At 43.3% G+C, this 19,328-nt stretch overlaps 1 protein-coding gene across 1 annotated transcript in view; it reads left to right on the forward strand.

Moving 5' to 3' along the window:
• The first annotated feature begins 4,155 nt into the window (after nucleotides 1-4,155).
• The window catches only part of astn2 (astrotactin 2), a 216,234-nt gene continuing 201,061 nt past the window's right edge, over nucleotides 4,156-19,328 (forward strand). Inside the window, exon 1 of the mRNA XM_076163970.1 lies at nucleotides 4,156-4,636. Coding sequence (XP_076020085.1) covers nucleotides 4,156-4,636 — 481 coding nt within the window. The remainder of the gene's footprint in view (nucleotides 4,637-19,328) is intronic.

The raw sequence follows: 19,328 nt of genomic DNA on the forward strand, positions 1-19,328 counted from the left end.
AAAATTCACTTATGCATTCAGCGCAGAGGCTCTTTCCACCTCAAAGTGAGCTTTGAAAAAAAATGACTTTGTGATTGTGGGGTTTATCCTGAAGCAAATGAGGCGTCTTGACCAGCATATGTAAAGCTTCATATAGAATCACATATGGTCCCGGGTGTTCTGACAATGTGAATTCATGGTTAGATGTAAAAGAGAGAAAAGGTGCAGGTTGCCATGATTGTAGGAAGTGAACACTGAAGCGAGACCTTAAGTCTGCTGGCAGTTTCTGAGCAGATGGTTGCTTTGCGTGCACAGAAGTGGAAACCATGCACACGCACTTCCATGGCGAATTACAAGACTTTGGGCCCTGTACGGCACGGAACTGACAAAGATTTGAGCAGACAGTCAGCGAACTTTCAAAAAGAGAAATCTCCGACTTCGAATAATGCCTTTACAGCAGAGACGAAGGTGAAACTCGCAGTAGTGTAAAATAAACGACACCGGGGCTCGTGGGTCAGCACTTAGTGCGGCCGTACACGCCACTGTCAGTGCCCTTACGTCTGCTAACGTGCAAAAACAGTTCATTGATTCCCGCGATCGACCACAGAGCCGTCAGACTGACTTCATGGAAATCGCACGTCTTCCACTCGCTTCTTGGAATGATTGATTACGGCTTTATGTGTGTGTGTTCTCTCCAAAAAGTTGAAGTGAAGTTTAAATTAAGCACGCTGAGAATGTATTGGTGGCATTCATTTTGTTAATTGTCTTGTTTTGGTCTCGCAGAAATAGACAATAAAGAGAAGAAGATGAGAAATGCTAATTATGGAATCAACAGACAGAAGAATAGTATTGATCCCAGTGAAGACAGCGAAGAAATCGAAGAATCTCTTGGTAGCAGCTGAGTGTGTCTCTGTGTGTGTGTGACTGAAACAGCTGGCGAGTTGATTTTAGCTCTCTAAGCATGAACGGTAGCGCAAATGTTGAAAAGGTCAAAGCTCAACACATATAGCCGCAGCTTTTTGCAGCTGGTGACATATTTCCTACTGTCTGTGAGTTATGGGAGCTACAACGCCTGTGTGTGTGTGTGTGTGTGTGTGTGTGTGGGTCAAATGAAGGATTTCATATGTCAGTAGCGGGGGAGAGAACAGCGAGGTCGCATGCTGTTCGGTCCAGCAGTCAAGCTCGCGTTTTGAGTGGAATGTGTAGGTAAAAATTGATATGATTTTGTCTGTGAAGAGGCAAAATTGTAGGAGAGGCCTTAAAAGCTTTTCCTTGTTTAGAAACCCACAGCAGCACGGCAATGACATCACCCCGGCGGCCCCACTCTCCGGCGGCCCCACCGCACGTACACTGAAACCTACTTGCTTTGAAATTGACTATGAGAGCTCCTGCTTAAAACACACACATAAATAAAGAATGATAAATTGTGATCTCCTTGGTGAAAGGCAATTAAACACTGCGTTGTTATTTCAGATCAATGAATCCTCACCAGGCTGCACACAAAACAAATCACATTTCCTTGAGCTGCAAACCCCCTGGATAACCACAGGGGGAACACTTGGACTAATCTAATCTTTTGAAATAAGGAATGTTTGTTGCACAGCCTCAAATCAGATCATTTACTGCACTTCATCTCTGAGAAAAAAAAGTGCATTTATAGACTCAATTTCCATGTAAATAAGACGTCCGTAAGTGTGAAATACATTATATTGTCTCTGTGTTAAAGTGGCAAGAATGTGTTTACACAGCAACCTGCAACTTGAAACCTGTAATTTCATTCAACAACATCCACTTCATTTAGTTTCCATCCAGGGTGTGAAGAAGAAACAACATTTTATTGAAACGACATCAAGAAACTACACTTGATGAATATCCTACTAGTTAAGGGTGTGTGTGTGAGTGTGGAGTGTGTGTGCGTGTGCGTGTGTGTGTGTGTGTCGATATGCTGGGGAGAGGTGTTGGTCTAATATCTCTCTTGTTTTATCTGAATATAGATGCAGAGAGATGCTTTCACTTTTAAGCCACGCATGGATACACGTGTCTTCTTTCCTATAATCCTGTGAGGGATTAGGAAACGTGGCTTCATTACACACACACAGACCCGTTGAGTTTCAGGATCTCTTTGAGAGTCCTGAGAAGAAATGACATACAGTATACACAAGATTACAAACTCCACACTTCAGTCACAGTCCTGATACTAATTTGCATCCTAATTAAAATAGACTTAGAGTTGCTATTATATCAGTTAAACATTTGAATTTGTCAAAGGAATGTGTGTGTGTGTGTGTGTGTGTGTGTGTGTGTGTGTGTCAATCTGACCTCTAGCAAGTTGCATTGCCCTTTTATTCCTGTAGGGTGCGCCGTTCTACGATTTAAGAGGTTCAATCTGCCCACAGACACATTTTGAGCCACAGGGCGCTAAAGTGTTTTCATCCCAAGCAGAACTCTTCCAAATTGTGTCTTTTAAAATATTAAACTTTGAGATCTTGTCAAGCAAACTGGACCTGTGGTGTAAAGTTTAACTACAAATTACAATAGTGAATGTGATGGGGGAGCTGGAATGGGTGAATGTGATGGAGTGGTTTAGAGGGAAGGCAGCAGTGTGAGTCTGCAGAATGACCTGAAGGATGCCGAGAATTACACATTTTTTAACACGCTTTGTTCTTCGCGTCCCCATACTGAGGGATTGGCCCGTCTTTGTCATGCCGTGACGACCCGAATGCACCAGTCAAAGTCAAACGGCGTCAGAAAGAACATTTTAATCACACACACACACACACACATTCCGCAATTGTACCACCCAAATGCGGGGGGGGGGTTTAGTTGCTTCCTGGATGAGAAGACTGTGCTCCGGCAGAACTGTGCCAGTTTACTGGCCCACAAACACGAGGCCAGACACAGACTGGGCTTGAATGATTCAGAACCATGGAGAGAGACAGAAGGAGGCGATGTTTTAATTTTTCAGCACCAAGGAGAGAGACAGTGAGATTCACTCCCCCCTTATTTACACAAACCTGCAAACTACAACTCACACATAGAGAAGGAAGTCAATGAACCTCACGTTTTTGATTTATTTCTGCTTAAAACAACTGCTTTAATGAAGTTGTCTGACTCATTTGAGCATTCCTGACAATGCTTTCCCATCATTCTCACCACTTCTTCCTCTAGATAGAAGAGGGAGGGAGGGAGAGAGAATGAATCACAGCAAGAGTAATGGAACACCGACTTCCACTAGCTGCACATGTTGATGCTCCCGTAGTGATGTATTGTGTGCGCATGTGGTTCTCAAAGGTAAAAGGGAAGAGCGGGATGCCAAAGGAGGCGGGGAAGTGTCAGGGTTTAATATTTTATTGCACACAGCCATCCAAAGCATTTGGCTGGGGTTCATTTCTCGTGTATTTGCTGTTATGAGTAGAATGCACAGCGATCGACAGGCGAACCTCTGATTGACAGCACCACAGATGTTTTTCCACAGATGTGTTGTGTTGATTTTGGCTGCTTACCCGTCTGTTGAATCATACACTTTACTGACTCAACACACACGCTGCCTCCCGGCTGTCTACTGAACCTGATATCAAGGTGGTCAATATGAATTCCAAGCTTCACACTTTCTGGTGTAAACAACAGCTTCCGGGTGTAAACGTTACGCTTTTCAAATATTTAAGATGTTGTTATTAAAGCTGCCTGGGGTTTATCTATTGGAGATAAAACAAAGGGAATGAAGGTTGTATTCTAGATCATGAATGTTGCTTTATATGATTTTTGGTTTATTTTGATTATAAATGTCACTTCAGAAATCGCTCCCAAAAGCAATTTCAGGCTTAAACTGTATCATCAGGATTTGTTATGATTGGATTTATGACAAACACCTTTATTGTTAGTAAAGCCCACATGCTGATGGTATTTGTCCTGATCGGGACACGTGTCCTCCGCGTGTCTCCCTCTCTACACCTGTGCTGCCGCCTCCTGGTCGGACCTGGCTCCCGAGCTGAAGCTGTACTATAAGTGAACGGGCAAGCTCATGAGCCCCACTCCATACACGCGCGCGAGAGAGAGCGGATCTCACACACACTCACACGCGCGCGCACACACATACACACTCTCTCTCTCTCTCTCTCCCTCCCTCTCTCTCTCTCTCTCACACACACACGCACGCATACACTCACACGGAGCGGGATGGCGAGGATCGTACCGCTGCACCTCCGCGTCCTTCTTCTCCTCCTCCCGCTGCTGGCTCTCCTCTTCACCGGCGGGACCGCGACAGGGAGAGCGAGCCGCGTTGGGGTGGCGGCGGCGGCGGCGCCGGACGAGGGGGAGCGGGACAGGGGAGACAGCGACGCGGAGACGCCGTGTGAGGTCAAGACAGTTACCGTCTCTACGCTGCCGGTGCTCCGCGAGAACGAGTTCAGCTTCACCGGCGGCGGTGGCGGTGGTGGCGGCGGACCCGGGAACGTGGTTGGCGGTAACACCGGTGGTGGAGGAGGAGGAGGTGGTGGTGGTGGTGGTGGAGCAGGTGGCGCCGGTGGTGCTGCTGGAGGAGGTACCGGAGGCGCAGGGGGGGAATCCCGGCTCCTGCTCTTCGTGAGAACAGACCTACCTGGGCGAATCTCCGTCATGGATGATCTTGACAACACGGCTCTCCCGTACTTCACACTCGGTAAGAACTGCTGTGCTTTCCCCGTCACGATGAGAGCGGTCCAAGTGAGTGTATCCTCATGCCCGCAGACAACCTAGAATCCACAACACTTTTTATTTGCCCCCCTTTAAGTCTTCTAGGATGCCACGTGGTGTGGAAAGGCTGTTCGTGTAGTCAGATCGCAGTGCAGGATGTAATCAAAGCTTCCCAAAAAGTCATCTGCAACTGTAAAGTACCACTTCTCCATCCACTGGGTCCCCTTCTCCCTCTCTCTTTCCTGTTCTGTGGTGAAATATGATTATGATTGTGAAATTTCATGCATTGCCCCAATCAAGAAATGTAATTTAGCCCTGCAAATATGCATGAAATTGGTGTTTTAGTCTCTGCTGAGCACTCGGTCCTCAGTACAAACACCAAACTGCTGGAAGGGGGGAGAAGCTCTGACACCAGAGTTTGCATCACTGTCCAACATTTGGTCACGGTGCTTTTTCAAGGGGTTGTAATCTAAATAGCCTCGTGCTCTTGAATCACAGATCGCCCAGGAAAATCAAGTAAAGGGAAGAAAAGCGAGACTGGGACTTTGATATTCCCTGGTTGAAGTTATTTGGGAGTAGCCAGAGGTGTAAAACAGTCCTATGCCTTACGGATAACAACAAAAGGTTTTGGTATGGAGGAGACGCAGACTGAACACGACTCACTTACCTCCGCTGCACTTTATTTCCCCCACAGCAGAGAGATTGATGTGTGATACTTGGCCCCTTTTTGTGCGAGCAGGCAGCTGTTTTATGATTGCAAGTGTAACTGTGCATCGCACCCTGTAGTGAGCACGTTGAATGAGCTGCACCATAGTGATGTTTGTGTACATTAGATGGCAATATAGCTGCAAGGAGCGATGGACCATACGTTTTGGGAATGTTGCTCTTGTGCGTGTTTCCCGGCTTCAAGTCTGTTTCACGGTAAATGTATAGCTCCACTCGATGCAGTGTGTGTGTGGTTAATGCAAAGTTGTGTGACCCAGTGGAGATCAGTGATGTAGTGGCTCAAATCTGAGTCACTGAAGACGCATTACAGCCCTACAGTGTCCACACTCAGGCTCTCTTCTTTTCCATTCTTCCCCCCCTGGTCTCCAGTTTTATCTTCAGCGTTCAGAGTGCGAGTCAGGCAGGCTGAAGGCTGAAGCCTGGAGCATTAAGCCACTAAATCACTCTCTATTCTCATTAAGGACAGCCGCTGACTGGCGAGAAAGGCCTCTCTGTCCTCGCATTTAGCCGGCGCTTCACCCTGGCAGAACATCGGCGCGTGGGGTGGAGAGAGGAGGAGCAGATGTAGATGACGTGGCGTGTGTGAGATTTGCTCCTACGATGAATCAAATGATGCAGTGTCGGGGGGGGGGGGGGCGGGTTTTCACAGCTGAACGCAACAAAGTAGTGGCCAGTTGCTTTCACTGTAATACACACTGTGTGATGGAGTTTGTGTACCATTGTAGTAATTTGCCATATTTCCTTAAGGACATGAGTTTCGAGCCGGTTTCAATGTAGTATAAGTGCTCTCTGCAGTAGATAGTCTGATACGTTAAAGAATAGAATATCTTCTTCTTCTTCTGTTGTTGTATTCTGTAGTAGGGCCATGACACTACTACTAGAACAAAATGAAGGAGGAGACGTTTTGGTGTCACCTGTTTTCCCTTGTACTCAGTATTCAGCGCCATATTGCAGTACAGCATCTTGACAGTTTCTCACTTGATGGATGTATTAGCTGCTGAGTTGTGCTTGCGAGCTGAAATGCAGAAGCTGACGGAGAGACGGTGTTTTGTTGTTGTTGTTGTTGTGTTTTTTTGTAGAGCAAAAGGAGCAAATAGAAGGGAAAAGATAGCGTCTCAGTAAAGTCGTATTCTCCTCTCCTCCCTGATCATTTCCTGTCTCCTGGGAGAATCGGTGACGGAACATTTGATGTTCCATTATCAGACAAAAGAGTGGGTCTTAGCACACACACACTTGGTTTAAAACATTATTTCTTTGTTGTACGGGCTTGATTAACGTCCGTCCTTACTGGTTATGGTAGTTGAGTTTTGGAGATTCTTCTTGCCAGGTTCAGCCGTTTGTTCTTATGCCTTCGCAGCTGCACAATTTGTCGGAAAAGGCAAGATGGCACCGGAATCATAGAAAGGTCAGAACACACGTCAGGTAGCCTTCAGTGCCACGTGCCGGTACCTGAACACATGCCGCTGTGTGGGCGGTAAGACCACCAGTGCAAGGATAATACTCTGTAGATATGTTTGTCTTCATCGATGACGTCATCGCTGTTGGCTGGGACAACAGAAACTGGAAAATCTCTGTATTGTGTCTCGGCTTTCCACATATGTGCAGTACGTCCTTGTTTGTCCTTTCAGAGCTGCTGCCAGGCAACAACGGATTTCGGGTTACGCCAGCAAACATTAGCAACATTTTCATTAGATTTGGTTCAAAATGTTGTGAGAGCTGTTTTTGTCTCTTTTTTTGTTGCTTATTTTAACAGTGGTAGCTTTTTTTCCCCTTTTTTTTTTTGCAGGTATGGCAGTTACAGAATCCATTTTTCTTTCACTCAGAATAAATGGCCGTAATGTCACTTGAGAATGCTCCATTTGCACAAAATTGCGCTCGTTGTGCAGTTTTGTGCAAATCGGGCAGTTTCCCCACGATCCTCTCCTGTTTTAATTTGCCAGCTGCTTAAAGCCTGAGCAGGCAGCAAACGCTAGCCTCCATGCAGGTTAAATCCAAATGTGTTGGACATGTAGAGGTGAACATATAATGGAAGGACTCATTTAGAACAAAGCCGCCACTGCAGGTTTAGGACTTCAACACATTCACTCTACACACTATCATCACAGAAGCTATGGTCTGCATGTTTCACAACTACATTCTCTCACTTACTGACTTTCAAACTAGCGGGGCAGTCCTTGTTAGCCCAGTGCCATCTAGAGTGTAGTCATCTTTCTGTGCCTTGAATATCGTCATATGTCAGATTGTTTTGTCAAACTGTCAGAGGCCATTTGGGAAAGGACAGAAGTCCCCCTGCCACCCTGGTGTGCATGCTCAGCTTTGATTTATTACCAAGACTGTCATAGAGAATGGATGAGCGGAGGGCAGTGTGGAGGAAATATAGAGGGCCTCTCACTCGCCGCCTTTGCTTCTTCAAATTGATTTCTTATTCATTGTGAAAGATGTAACAAGGTGCTCAATAGGCAGACAGCCTTGTGTTTGAGCACATGAAAAGAGGGTTTTCATTAAATATTTATAATAAAAACTACATTCAAGGTCATTGCCAGACGGGACGTGAGTAGTTGGAAGAATTAGTCCTAAAAGTGAAAAAAATGTTGCATCCCTCAACTCATGCCTTTTTTTTATGAATCATAGAATATTAGCTTTATCCAACATTTCCCGAATTTTTATAAAAGAATCAATAATGGGATGACACCATCATTTATCTTATTTTATCTTATGTTATTTTATCTTTTTATTTTATTATTTTTTTATTTTTTTATTTTTTTATTTTTTTATTTTTTTATTTCATATTTGATATTGAATTTTTATTTGTATGCTTTTTTTTAATAGTGGCGTCATATGTAAACATTCTTTAAAGGTCAGTCCCCAGCTCTGTTTTTGTAACCCTGGCTGATTTTCTTTGCACATTGTAAGCGATGACATCGTCCTGGGTGAAAATCGATTGGCCTGAGCAATATGGCCGACTGTGTAAACACCTCATTAGGATCTAACCTTATAGTGAAAACCTTCAGGCACTTACCACAGGATAAAAAAAAAAACATTTAAATCGCTCCCCGTCTGTTATCGTATTTTCTATCATATTAGTCGAAACCTTTCCAGTTTTCCTTTTCCCCTGCTTGTCGAGCTTTTATGGAGAACCTTATCTCACTTCGGCCTGTCATCTAGCCTTTCCTCCCTCCTCCATCGCCGCTCTCTGCACTGCTCTATCAGGAGTTACGGCAAACCCCCGCTTGCTTCGAGATCAGAGATTAAAAGCAGCTGTAGTAAAACGAGGGGAGAAAAAAAACCCAACCTGCGCTGGAGTGTTACATTCCCTGTGTGACGGAACATAAACACACTGCAGTACATCTCAATTTTATGTTAAGGGTTGAGTTTGGCATGGGAGGACACAGGTGGGGGAAGAGGAGGAGGCCGAGGTCGAGTGCTGTTTTGAATCCAGCGTTAGGAATTTGGGAATACTATCACCCGGCCCTTTAACATCATTTGACCAGCTTGAACGGAGAATCAAACACAGAGAGAAACTATCATGCTGACGGCGGTAAAGATGCAATATATGAGCCAGCACAGGAAATGATTTGGTCTATTTGTCAGCGATGTCAAATGATAACTTTCAGTTTATTTCCAGGTATTCGTTTTTCAGTTTACCTTCCACTTCATCTTTTATTTTCTATCAAGTTCCTGCCTTCGCTCCCTCCACCAATCATCAGCGTCCCCGTGCGATCCGGACAGCAATTTAGCGAGCCGGAGACGCGATTAGCACACTGACGTCTGCTCTCACAACGTGCCAAATTTGATTTTAGTCTGAGTTTACTGCTGACCTTAGAGGAACGTTCAGGACGACGTGTTCTCCTTAGAAAACACATTGACTCGCAGTTACATCCCCTCACCCACTGGGAAAATCCGGCCTTAGGAGCGGAGTGAGTGAAGACTCAGCAGCTCGCTCCTGATAAAGGTGCTTCTTAGCTGCAGGGTGATGGGCTCAGCAATGGCCGAGTGTTGTCAGTGACCCATGCTGTCTCTCTCGTGTCCAGGAAATGTGTTTGGTAAGACTTGTCACTTCCTCTCTCACAGCCACAGGCCATAACTACTGACAGACAGTTTTGATGTCTAAATCATCATCACTTTAAACATGGCTGATCTAATACACAGTCGCAATCCACCAGCTTCTGATTTTTAGGTTTTTTAATTTCTGAAGCATGTATTGTCTATTTAACATGGCTCGATCACACAGATGCGATATAAGTCTTAGATCTGTATGACAGGTGTGTTTAAGTGTATCAGCATGCTGCAACAGATGCCAGAACTAGAAAGGCGCTCATTAGATTGCGTATCTCCACCAACTCACTCATATTAGACGTTTTTCTGGATCCGTCCCAAGATGTACATTCCTGCCTGAGCCCTGCCTCAACTTTCTGCCGAGTTTTCCCCAAAATTAAGTAAGTAAACAAAGGAAACTCCAGCCATGTCAGTATTGATTACCTGGAGGAGGGGGAAGGCGTGGTTGATTCTCAGAGTGCCACCACGTCTCATCTGATGAAACCTAAAACCAGGAAACTGCACTGTACTGAGACTCTGTTATCATAAAGCAAAGTTAACCTAAATTTGCCATCCGCGTGTCCGCCTGCGAACGTTTGATTGCGCCTCTGATGGATTTCCGTTGAGTGTTGTCACTGTACAGAACCATAAAATACAGCCGCCGCTCCTTGTTATCTTTGTAGCTGTCAGAGGGCTTTTCTTATTAGCCACAGCGTCGCTTTAAATGGCTTTTCCTCTATTACCCAGACTACTTGTCATTATGTAAGACATCCAAAAACAGCTTGAGTGGAATATCTCACAAACAGTATTCCCTAAAGATTCATAAACTTACTTCTTGTACACTAAAGAAGGGCTTCTCTGTCCCTGTGTTCTGAATACATAATGTGACACTGATATATAAAAGCAATTCCATTTAGTTGCTCTTTTTGGTCCTTGGGCTCCTCTGCTGTGTCCCCCATCACATAATAGAAGGCCCCATGTGGGCCAAAACTGTGTAATGTATTTGCTCTCTTTGTGAAACAGTTTTTTATAATGTGAGTCGTAGATTTGGGGCGCGGGGAGCAGGGGGTGAAATCCATCAGCATGCATCAGGATTCAACAGCACCTTTCTCGAATCAAGCATGTCAGCCGGGCAACATGTTGATATTTGACCATTTTCAATCGTTTCCCTCCAGCGGATTTGTGAGGTCTTCATCTGTGCATGACCGAGCAATCAAATAGCTTTAGTGCTCAAAGAGAGGAAATGTATATAACCTTTACAAACCAACTTCTGAAGGTTAATTGGATAAAAGCACATCTTTGAGTCAAACTTTTAAGAAGCGAGTAACTTCGTCTGGATTCCAAGCAGAATGATAAATGAGCGGACACAGTTTGTGTCAATTTAAGAATCTCCTCTATGGACTTATAGCAAAAATTGAAACCTGCATTTACAAAGGGTGTATCTACGCTGAAGCCATAATGAGGTAACGCTTGTCCACCATGCGATAGGGAAGCTTGCGTACAGTACATTGTGTGATTTGATTGATTCTGTGACACAACATCACGGCAATCCAGGTCTTTTTGGGACGGCTTGTTCCTTGATGACTGCAGTATTTGAATGTGAGAAAATGTGAAGATCAGTTTCTTCCTTTTAAAGATGTCTTGGGTTGTATTGATGCCTACAAATCTGATGGGGATTTAAAGGCGGCATAATTAATTGGTTCGAAATCAGGGTCTTAAATCAGCCGGTAAATTTCCAATAAAATGTAAAAGGTTTACCCACTGACTCTCCACTCCATCTTTGTCTCCCTATGGACCAAAGAACCATAAATATTGTTGACATTTTACATTGGCGGATTGGAGATTACACGTCACTTTGACAGTATAACTTTAAAAAATTGCCTTGGCTAACTCAGGAAAAGGAATAGTCTTGTTTTGTAAACCCATGAAGTAGTTCCTCTCACCAAAAACGGAGGCGTTGTTCATATAAGATGATCACAATGACGTTTAAGACGCGTGAAATTTGATTCGCGCCACAACTTGCTGCACTTTGGAACGTTACTCGCTACTGTTGTTATTGCGACAAAAGATTTTTAAACCTTTTATCTATGGTTGTGCGCTCGTGCCGATTTGCCTTCCCTCTAAGCAGTTTGCTGGACTATCTTCGATCGGTCTTTTTATGATAGAAAATGTGCATCATTAATCTCCCTGTGAATGATTGGATCCCACCCACAGTTTTCCATCCAAATTTATATCTCTGTTCCAGTTGTCACTCTGGTTCATATTGCCCCAGTTCTTTCACATAAGAACACAGAAACTTTCTACATTATCCTTCAAAACTTAAGACGTGGCCTCAGCTGGTTCACCACTGGCTTTTTAGATTTAGCTGGTTGAGGATTTGCAAAATCCTTAAACGATGATCACTCAAATAAATAGATGTTTGGCGGGAAAGGATTCCACACATAACAGCGTCTCCAGAAGGCTTTTTATCACTTTTCTTAATGTTCCTTCCTTCCTTCCTTCCTTGCGCAGACATTCTCTGCAATCATCATACATACTCAAGCAGAGGTGCACCGCAAGGTTTTTATGTTGATAAAATGCAACGATTCCACATCATTATTGTTTCACCTCCCACTTCTCTACTCACCATTTTGCCATAAGTCAACGTCAGATTCCATCTTTTCTGTAATACAGCACCAGCGAGACTAAACGGAGGTGATTCTAGCACAACCATGCATTAACGATAAGCCTTGGGGGAAATTGAGCATTTAGCCTCACATGGTCCACGCTTATCTAGAAGAGGCTCATTGGTATGTCGCGGCTGTTTTCTCCTCTCTCTCTTCATAAGCGCAGCATGCAGTTTTGGTTGTTTCAGGTATTCTGTCTGGCTCTGGATTAGCTCTGATCTAAGAGCAATTATCCCTAGCAATCGAAGGTCATTGGTGGGTTACACGGTCGGTTAAGAGCGTCGTCTAGGTGAGCAATTGGAACTCGGTGGAGAGATGGAAATCGTAGGTTCTTCATTCATGTTTAATGGATTAGCCATTATTTCAGGAGACTGTTGGACCGAATTTGCTCATTTGATTAAGACTCAATACATCAAGTACACCTGTCAAGCTAAAACCAAAGGTGACAAAGTGAGTGTTGAAAGCACGCAGCCGTATCCCCCATCTGTTTTCACAGTATTGCACCTTGCAGGGAAATGAAAACACATGTATCAAATTTTTTTATATTAACACCCTCATTATAAAATAAGGAATCACACATCAAGACAACAGGAAAGAGAAAACTTTGAAGAGGATTCAGTCTGCAGGATCTGAAAGGACATCACTCTTTGTTAACCCCTTGTAGGTGTTGAACCAGCATTGTCATCATTGACAAAAAAACACATCAAGATCACTTGTCTGCCTCTTCCTGTCTCCTTCCACCAAGGGGACACGGGACAATACCGTCTCTTCTACGCAGGTGATTCACCTTGAATGCTGTCTGCTACCCTCAGCTTTCATAGAAAGGCGCCCCCACACTTTTGCCTGTCTGAGGTCACACCGCAAGGCTGCCTGACTTTTGCTTGAATAAACGAGACTCCGCAGCAACAGTTTCCCGGACCGCCTGTGTTGTCTGTCCCGGCCAGACAGCGCTTCTCGCCTTGCAGCAAAACCCTGAGATAAATTTGCGAAGATGGTCACCGCGAGCCTCCTCTTCATAGTTCTGTGAGCAACGATTTACTGCCAGTCTCGAGGTCAGACCGAGTCTACACCCACCGGGGTGCACTGCCTGCCTGCCTGCCTGCCTGCCTGCCTGCCCGCCTGTCTGCCTATGGAACTTATTATTCCATAAACCAAGACAGCTGAGTTTCCTGTGGAGGTTTACGCTCCATAAGTACACATTTGACTCTCAGGCTGTCTGATAAGGGCGTCCATATTCTAGAGGACACAGTGTCAGTATCAGCTTGCTCTCGTACTCATTGTAAATTCTGGTGTGTCTATCGGATGAGGCCGTGGTGTTGCAGCAAACCTGTTGTGGCCGATTGTTGCCATTTTCTTAAACACGTCCCAGGCTTTCAATACCAGAGTCTTACAGAGGTTAAGAATGTATAAAGTGGGTGGATAAGGGTGGGTGTCATCAAGCACTCCATCCTCTGTAAAATTACAAATTGCCCTGATATTCCTCTCCCCACTGTTACGATCATCTGTGTCGATCCGTTTTCTGAGGCGCCCCATCCACGCGCACAATACCACCAATCATCCATACTTCCCTGTTGCAAATGAGGTGAATAAGGCAACAGCGGGGTCTGCACAGGACACCATTTAACTAGGCTCCCTACATTCCGCCATCATGTTTGTGCTACAATGGGGCTTAACAGGGGAGACAGTGGATCCACTTGATTCATGATGACTCCGTTTCTGCTCTTTTGTCTGCCGGTGAAATGGGGGTGATCACTCTCAGGGTCTGCGTTTGCTCTCAGCATGAAACCAATTAATGGTTTCCCTCTCAGTCTGTCTGCTGTCTTGGTGGCGCGGTGGCTAATGAAGCCGAGCTATCACTGTCAGCCCTGGGACATCAGCACCTCAAATTTCCCTTGTCATGCACGCCGCCTTCGCGGATTCACGCTCTTTCCGTCTCTCTCTCTCTCTCTCTCTCTCTCTCTCTCTCTCTCTCTCTCTCTCTCTCTCTCTCTCTCTCTCTCTCTCTCTCTTCCCCCCCTCACAGCTCTCTGAAAGCTGCAGGTTGGCGTTTCATTAATGGAGGGTTTTATTTTTTGATGGCTGTCCTGAGGAGGAAATGATCATCCTGGTATGGAACCCATATTGATGATCATAATCAACCACTTTAATCCATTAAAAACTGCATGATCACAATCAATTATTTGGCATCTTGACAGCAACAGAACACAACCAAAACACAAAACTTGATGCAAGATAACACTTTTTACTGCATTTGATAACTTATTGACCCCCACCCTCCCCATTACTTTAACTTTCTTATGTGTTTTGCAAGTAAGCCTCGGGCAGAATACATACATTATATTCACTCTATGCACTCCTAAATAACAACCAACGAAAACATCATCACATAGGTTAGGACATTGTGTCTTAAAGTGACAGTGCACCATTGCAATCTATGCTTAAATTCATTTCTGTATCAAAAAGGACTGATTGAGGACTGAGTATTATTAGTGATTTTGGAGTTGTGCAGTTTGTATTCCTCCTTCTTGTCTCTCTCCGATGAACACACACTTGATTAATAGTGAAAATTATCAGCAGAATAATCGATTTTCTAAATAATCCATTGTGGTGGATATAAATCTGACTTAATCTCATTCTACCTCCTCTTTCCTTCCTGTGTCCCTCACTGAACTGGAGCTCCATGCAGTTGACTAATATCTCTAAAGCAGCAGCAGCAGCAGCAGCAGCAGGGTCCCTTGGTAGGCATAAAGTTGAAGTGCCTAGAAACCAACAACTCCCTTTTGATGTTTTTATTTGGCACCATCATTAGCAGCGCATTAAGTGTTTCCAACTGATTATTTGATGCTGTGTCACCGGTGGCTCTTTTGGCAAAAATATTTTTCTACTTTTGTGTGTGAATAAGGTCCCCAAAGGCAGTAATATGTGTGTGTAATGCTCAGGACTCTGATTTTTGCCTCTGATACCCACAGCTGGAGGATAGAGATAAAGAAAAGGCGGATATCTTCTTATTTTTTTGTGCTGGCGTTCACTATCTTCACTCTGTCTTACTTTGACATCATACATTTGAAGTTTACCTTTACTGAAAAATGGATTTAAATGGGAGCCAAGGTAAGGATGCTAATGAGCTGCTGCGGTGTCACACTGACACGGCGATACAAGAGTAATCTGACTGTACTGTCAGCTTTGCAGGGCTTTCATCCCGCTAAAAAAAAAACACGTTCCTCTATAAGTTTTGCAGTTTTTACAAGATTTCACACCATTTAGGGCTTCACAAACTCTGTGAACCAGAGCCAAGGCACAAAGTGTGATCTATTAAACTCTCTTCCTTCATAATGTTATTCAGATTATTCAAGCGCACACATTTTGCTTGCAGTATCATCTAATACTGGGTGATCTATCCAATGTTTGCAGTATATATGCAAGGATTTTTGCAGGAGAGGTGAAATTAAGTAATATCATTAACGTCGTAATGATCTTTATCTGGCCAATTAAGTTTTGTGAAGACAGACTTAGGAACTTTCTCAACTCGTTACTGTGTCGTCGGTGATCACTAAGCTACTCTGCATAGTCTTGTAAGGCCAGGCCATGAGATGACAAGGTCTTGCCCCGCTGCAGGAGACTACGAGATTGTGAAGTAAAAAGTACAAGAATTTACTATTAATTGGCGGAGGCGACCAACAATTTCACCTTCTATCATCTATATTTGCACATTCTTCCGGAATTAGGCTGTAAAATGTGTAATTCTGACAACACATTTCAAGCAAAGTGGAAATAACAGTTCTAAGCTTTGATAGAAGATATTTACTGGTTTGAGTGCATTGCTTTGGATTTAGGCTCTTTAGATTTAGAATACAAATAACTGACTTGAGGGAAAATATTATCATTCCAGGTAGTGGAAGCGTTAGTGATTTGTGAGATGAGCTTGCCGTCATGGCACCTGGCTCACGTAATTATAAAGTGCTCATTCAGTTGCATTGGAATAATTAGCAGTACACTTGATGAACTGGAACTTCATATCCCAGATGTTCAGTTCAGTTGAGTCCAGTTTTCCGTAACGATCCTTCACCTGCCTTTGCAGTAACTCTTCTCCCTATAGCATCTCCATTTCCTTTTTTGCTGTTAGCCCTGTTTGATTGCAAGTCTACCGCTGACTATGTTGTTGGTACTTTTTGTATTACGTTTTCCATTTCATCTGGAGAGCCAAGATTGCTCATTCACCTCACCAGTTGCGGTTAATTGAGAAACATTAACGACTGAAATTGCCCCTCACAATTTTCAATCCCATGCAGTGGAATGACTGCTTGGCACATTTGTGGCTCCTGCTGGTGGCTGAGCACAAACATGAGGACTACAGTTCACCACCAATGGTCAGTTTAGATTTCAATTTCCCATGTTTTGCAAGACTGGATATCATGACTGTGAATCCGGGCTGGATTTGGACCGCAGATGTCAGAGTCCAGATGTTGGCTCCTGAGAGAAATATCCCATATTTGCCTCTGCCCATTGCGCCACAGATGCCCTCATGTCCTCATTGTATTTGATGGTTTATAGGACTAAAGGATTCATTAACTGATCAAATGTTGCAGCTTATGATTACTGAGTCAAGCCATTTTAATGCACCAAAAGACAGATCTTGTGATTACCAGTTGCGCTTTGTCATTCAGGCAGCAGGCACGCGTTAACACATAATACTGTCTGAATAAACCTGTTAATTTATTTACACTTATTGCCAGGAGAGCTCTTGGAATAATTTTCTGCTGTTAGAATCAAGGTAAAAAACACGATTTAGACCAAAGCAATTACATTATTAATGCCTGATCACATTGTCATAGAGTTCAGTTTTGTCCCTTAGACATACTAACTGCCATATCTCTACTGTAATGGAGAAATATAAAATAGATTTTGCCCAGAGTGAGTTGGCCATTGTATGTTGCCTATTGATGTCACTGCTGAGTAAATTAGCTTTACTGAGTGGTGAAAATACTCCCAAAGGTCTCTGCTCTATCATAATTACAATGCATATTAAATCAGAGAGCTATTTCAGTCCTATTATCAAAGTGAACCTTAGATAATCTGAATTTTTTTGTTGATGTTATGGGGTAAAAACTCATTTTGGACTCAGCAAACTAGAGCAAAGACTTTATTGTTTGCGCGCCTTGTGTCTTCCACCCATTAGCCTAACAGTGTGATCGCTGTTCCGTAACACGACTGCAATCAGGACAAATGCACTATTAACTCTGTAATGAGACAGCTCAACAAACAGAATTAATGGGTCCATTCAGAATGGCACTCTTCAGCAATCAACGCTTACAGTAGTTTGGCTTGTAAGTATGGCTGCCAGAATCAAGTGGAACATTCTGACGAGGCTCAAGTAAAATAGATTTGTAGGCTGATTTTGTTGCCTGGAAATGTTCTGCAGTATTGAGATCCACCGGACAGGGACAGCACAATTGTGAGACAATGTTTTTGCCTATAAAACATTGCATACTCTAAATATTTGGAGCATTATTTTGTAGTAAGTTGTTTGTACTTCTACTTACAACAAAACTTCTGTCATTCCCTTTTCAGGATCTGCAAAACATAGATAATGTGGCTTTCTGTCTCTCACAAACTCACCACCACTGCCTGTGTACTGCCCATTAGATTATCTACTCTACAGTATTTGTTTTAAATGTGTGTTGCTAATGCATTCAGCATTTTAATTGCCAACTCCTAATGGAATGCAGTAAAAAAAAAAAGAAAAAAAAAAAAAAAAAAAAAACTACGATGCAGTAAAGGGCAATGTTTCTGCCTAGTGGTGCATTTGGTCTCATAAAACAAAATAAATAAATAAATTCTGTAGATATGAATATTCAGTGAGTTCAATTAACACTACAGTGAGGCAAAGGTAATACGAGGGATTCATTAGAGCCATGAGTTATTACTAAAGAAACATTAAATAAGCAGAAGTGCTGCTCCTGAATACTAATTTGATTCTGTAAATTTGTTTGTTGATATAAGTCTTGTGCTTTTCATCTATTTGGCTTTTTGAGTAAAAATAATAACTGAAACCCTACGGCACAGGTATATCAGTGTTACCAGGTGTAGAAACATCATAATTGTGCAATAATTCATCAAGTGTTTGATATCTACAATCAAAAATCCGTAAATCTGTCAGTTTTCTGTCAATTTTTAGATTTTTTTCATGATGTTGTTAGAGTCTTATAATAAGTTGACCGTGTCTTTAGAATAAAACAAATCCTGTTCAGAAACACTTCACTGTATTTGTATCTGTCCTGTCCGGTTCTCCCTTCCTGAGTGCTGCAATTGCCACATGATTGAACATTAATAAACCCTGCAATGACCCAATGATGGATTCATTACTTAGGAATTCCACTTTTCCATCCTCTGATCTATTGGGATTTGGCAGACTGACTATGATGATGGAGTAGTCAAATGATTGTCGGGATGTTGCCATCCATCAGTCATATTAATTGCTTTTATATGCCATTATTACAGTCTCCTAATGGATGTTAGCTGCTTCCAGCCGGCCTCTCTTCGTCTTAACCTAATTGAGTTTGAGCCAACGTTTTTTTTTCTCCTCCTAACTGCAACTTGAGTGCTGTGTTTTCTGTAGTCTGGATGAAAAACCATTACTTTCTGTGACTACTTAATGCTCTTTGCCAGTGGATTTGAACAGGCCTCTTAGTTTCAAAACCTATTGATCCAGTGACTGTTAAAGGTTACATGGCTTAAGGAAGTCAACATCTAATATATGGGGATCACAACAAAGATATTTTTAGTGTATTGATTTTTGCCTCCCAGACTGAAAATCGAGACATCTTCTCATCATTTTTTGAAAAGGTAACTGGTCTAAATATCATGGTCCCTGGTTCCATTACTGGTTAGGGAGGATCTTCTAAGCCTCTTTCATTATTTTGCATTTGTCTTTCCCATCGCAACTGCAGGGAATTCCATTATTTTGAACTCGAAACTACATTCCAGTCTTCACGCAGCGCACACACACTTGATTAATTTTAATGGTTCAGCACACCGCTATCTCGATGCAGAATGGCTGATGCACTGCCGCAGCTGAGGTACAGCGCTCAGTCAGTTTGACTGGCAGAATACATTTGATTAGCGGTTGGGGCTACATCTCAGCTAAGGTCAGACAGATTCCTAATGATGTGTTCTGTGGTTTTATAGACTGTTCCCATGAGCGTTGGAGAGGTTACTGTAATAAGCTGTCACTAAGGCAGGGTACCCCATTAG

This window comes from Genypterus blacodes, unplaced genomic scaffold (assembly GCF_046128005.1).
Source record: "Genypterus blacodes isolate CSIRO-AG114 ecotype Tasmania unplaced genomic scaffold, CSIRO-AGI_Gbla_v1 ptg000133l_1, whole genome shotgun sequence".
NCBI classification, from domain to species: domain Eukaryota; kingdom Metazoa; phylum Chordata; class Actinopteri; order Ophidiiformes; family Ophidiidae; genus Genypterus; species Genypterus blacodes.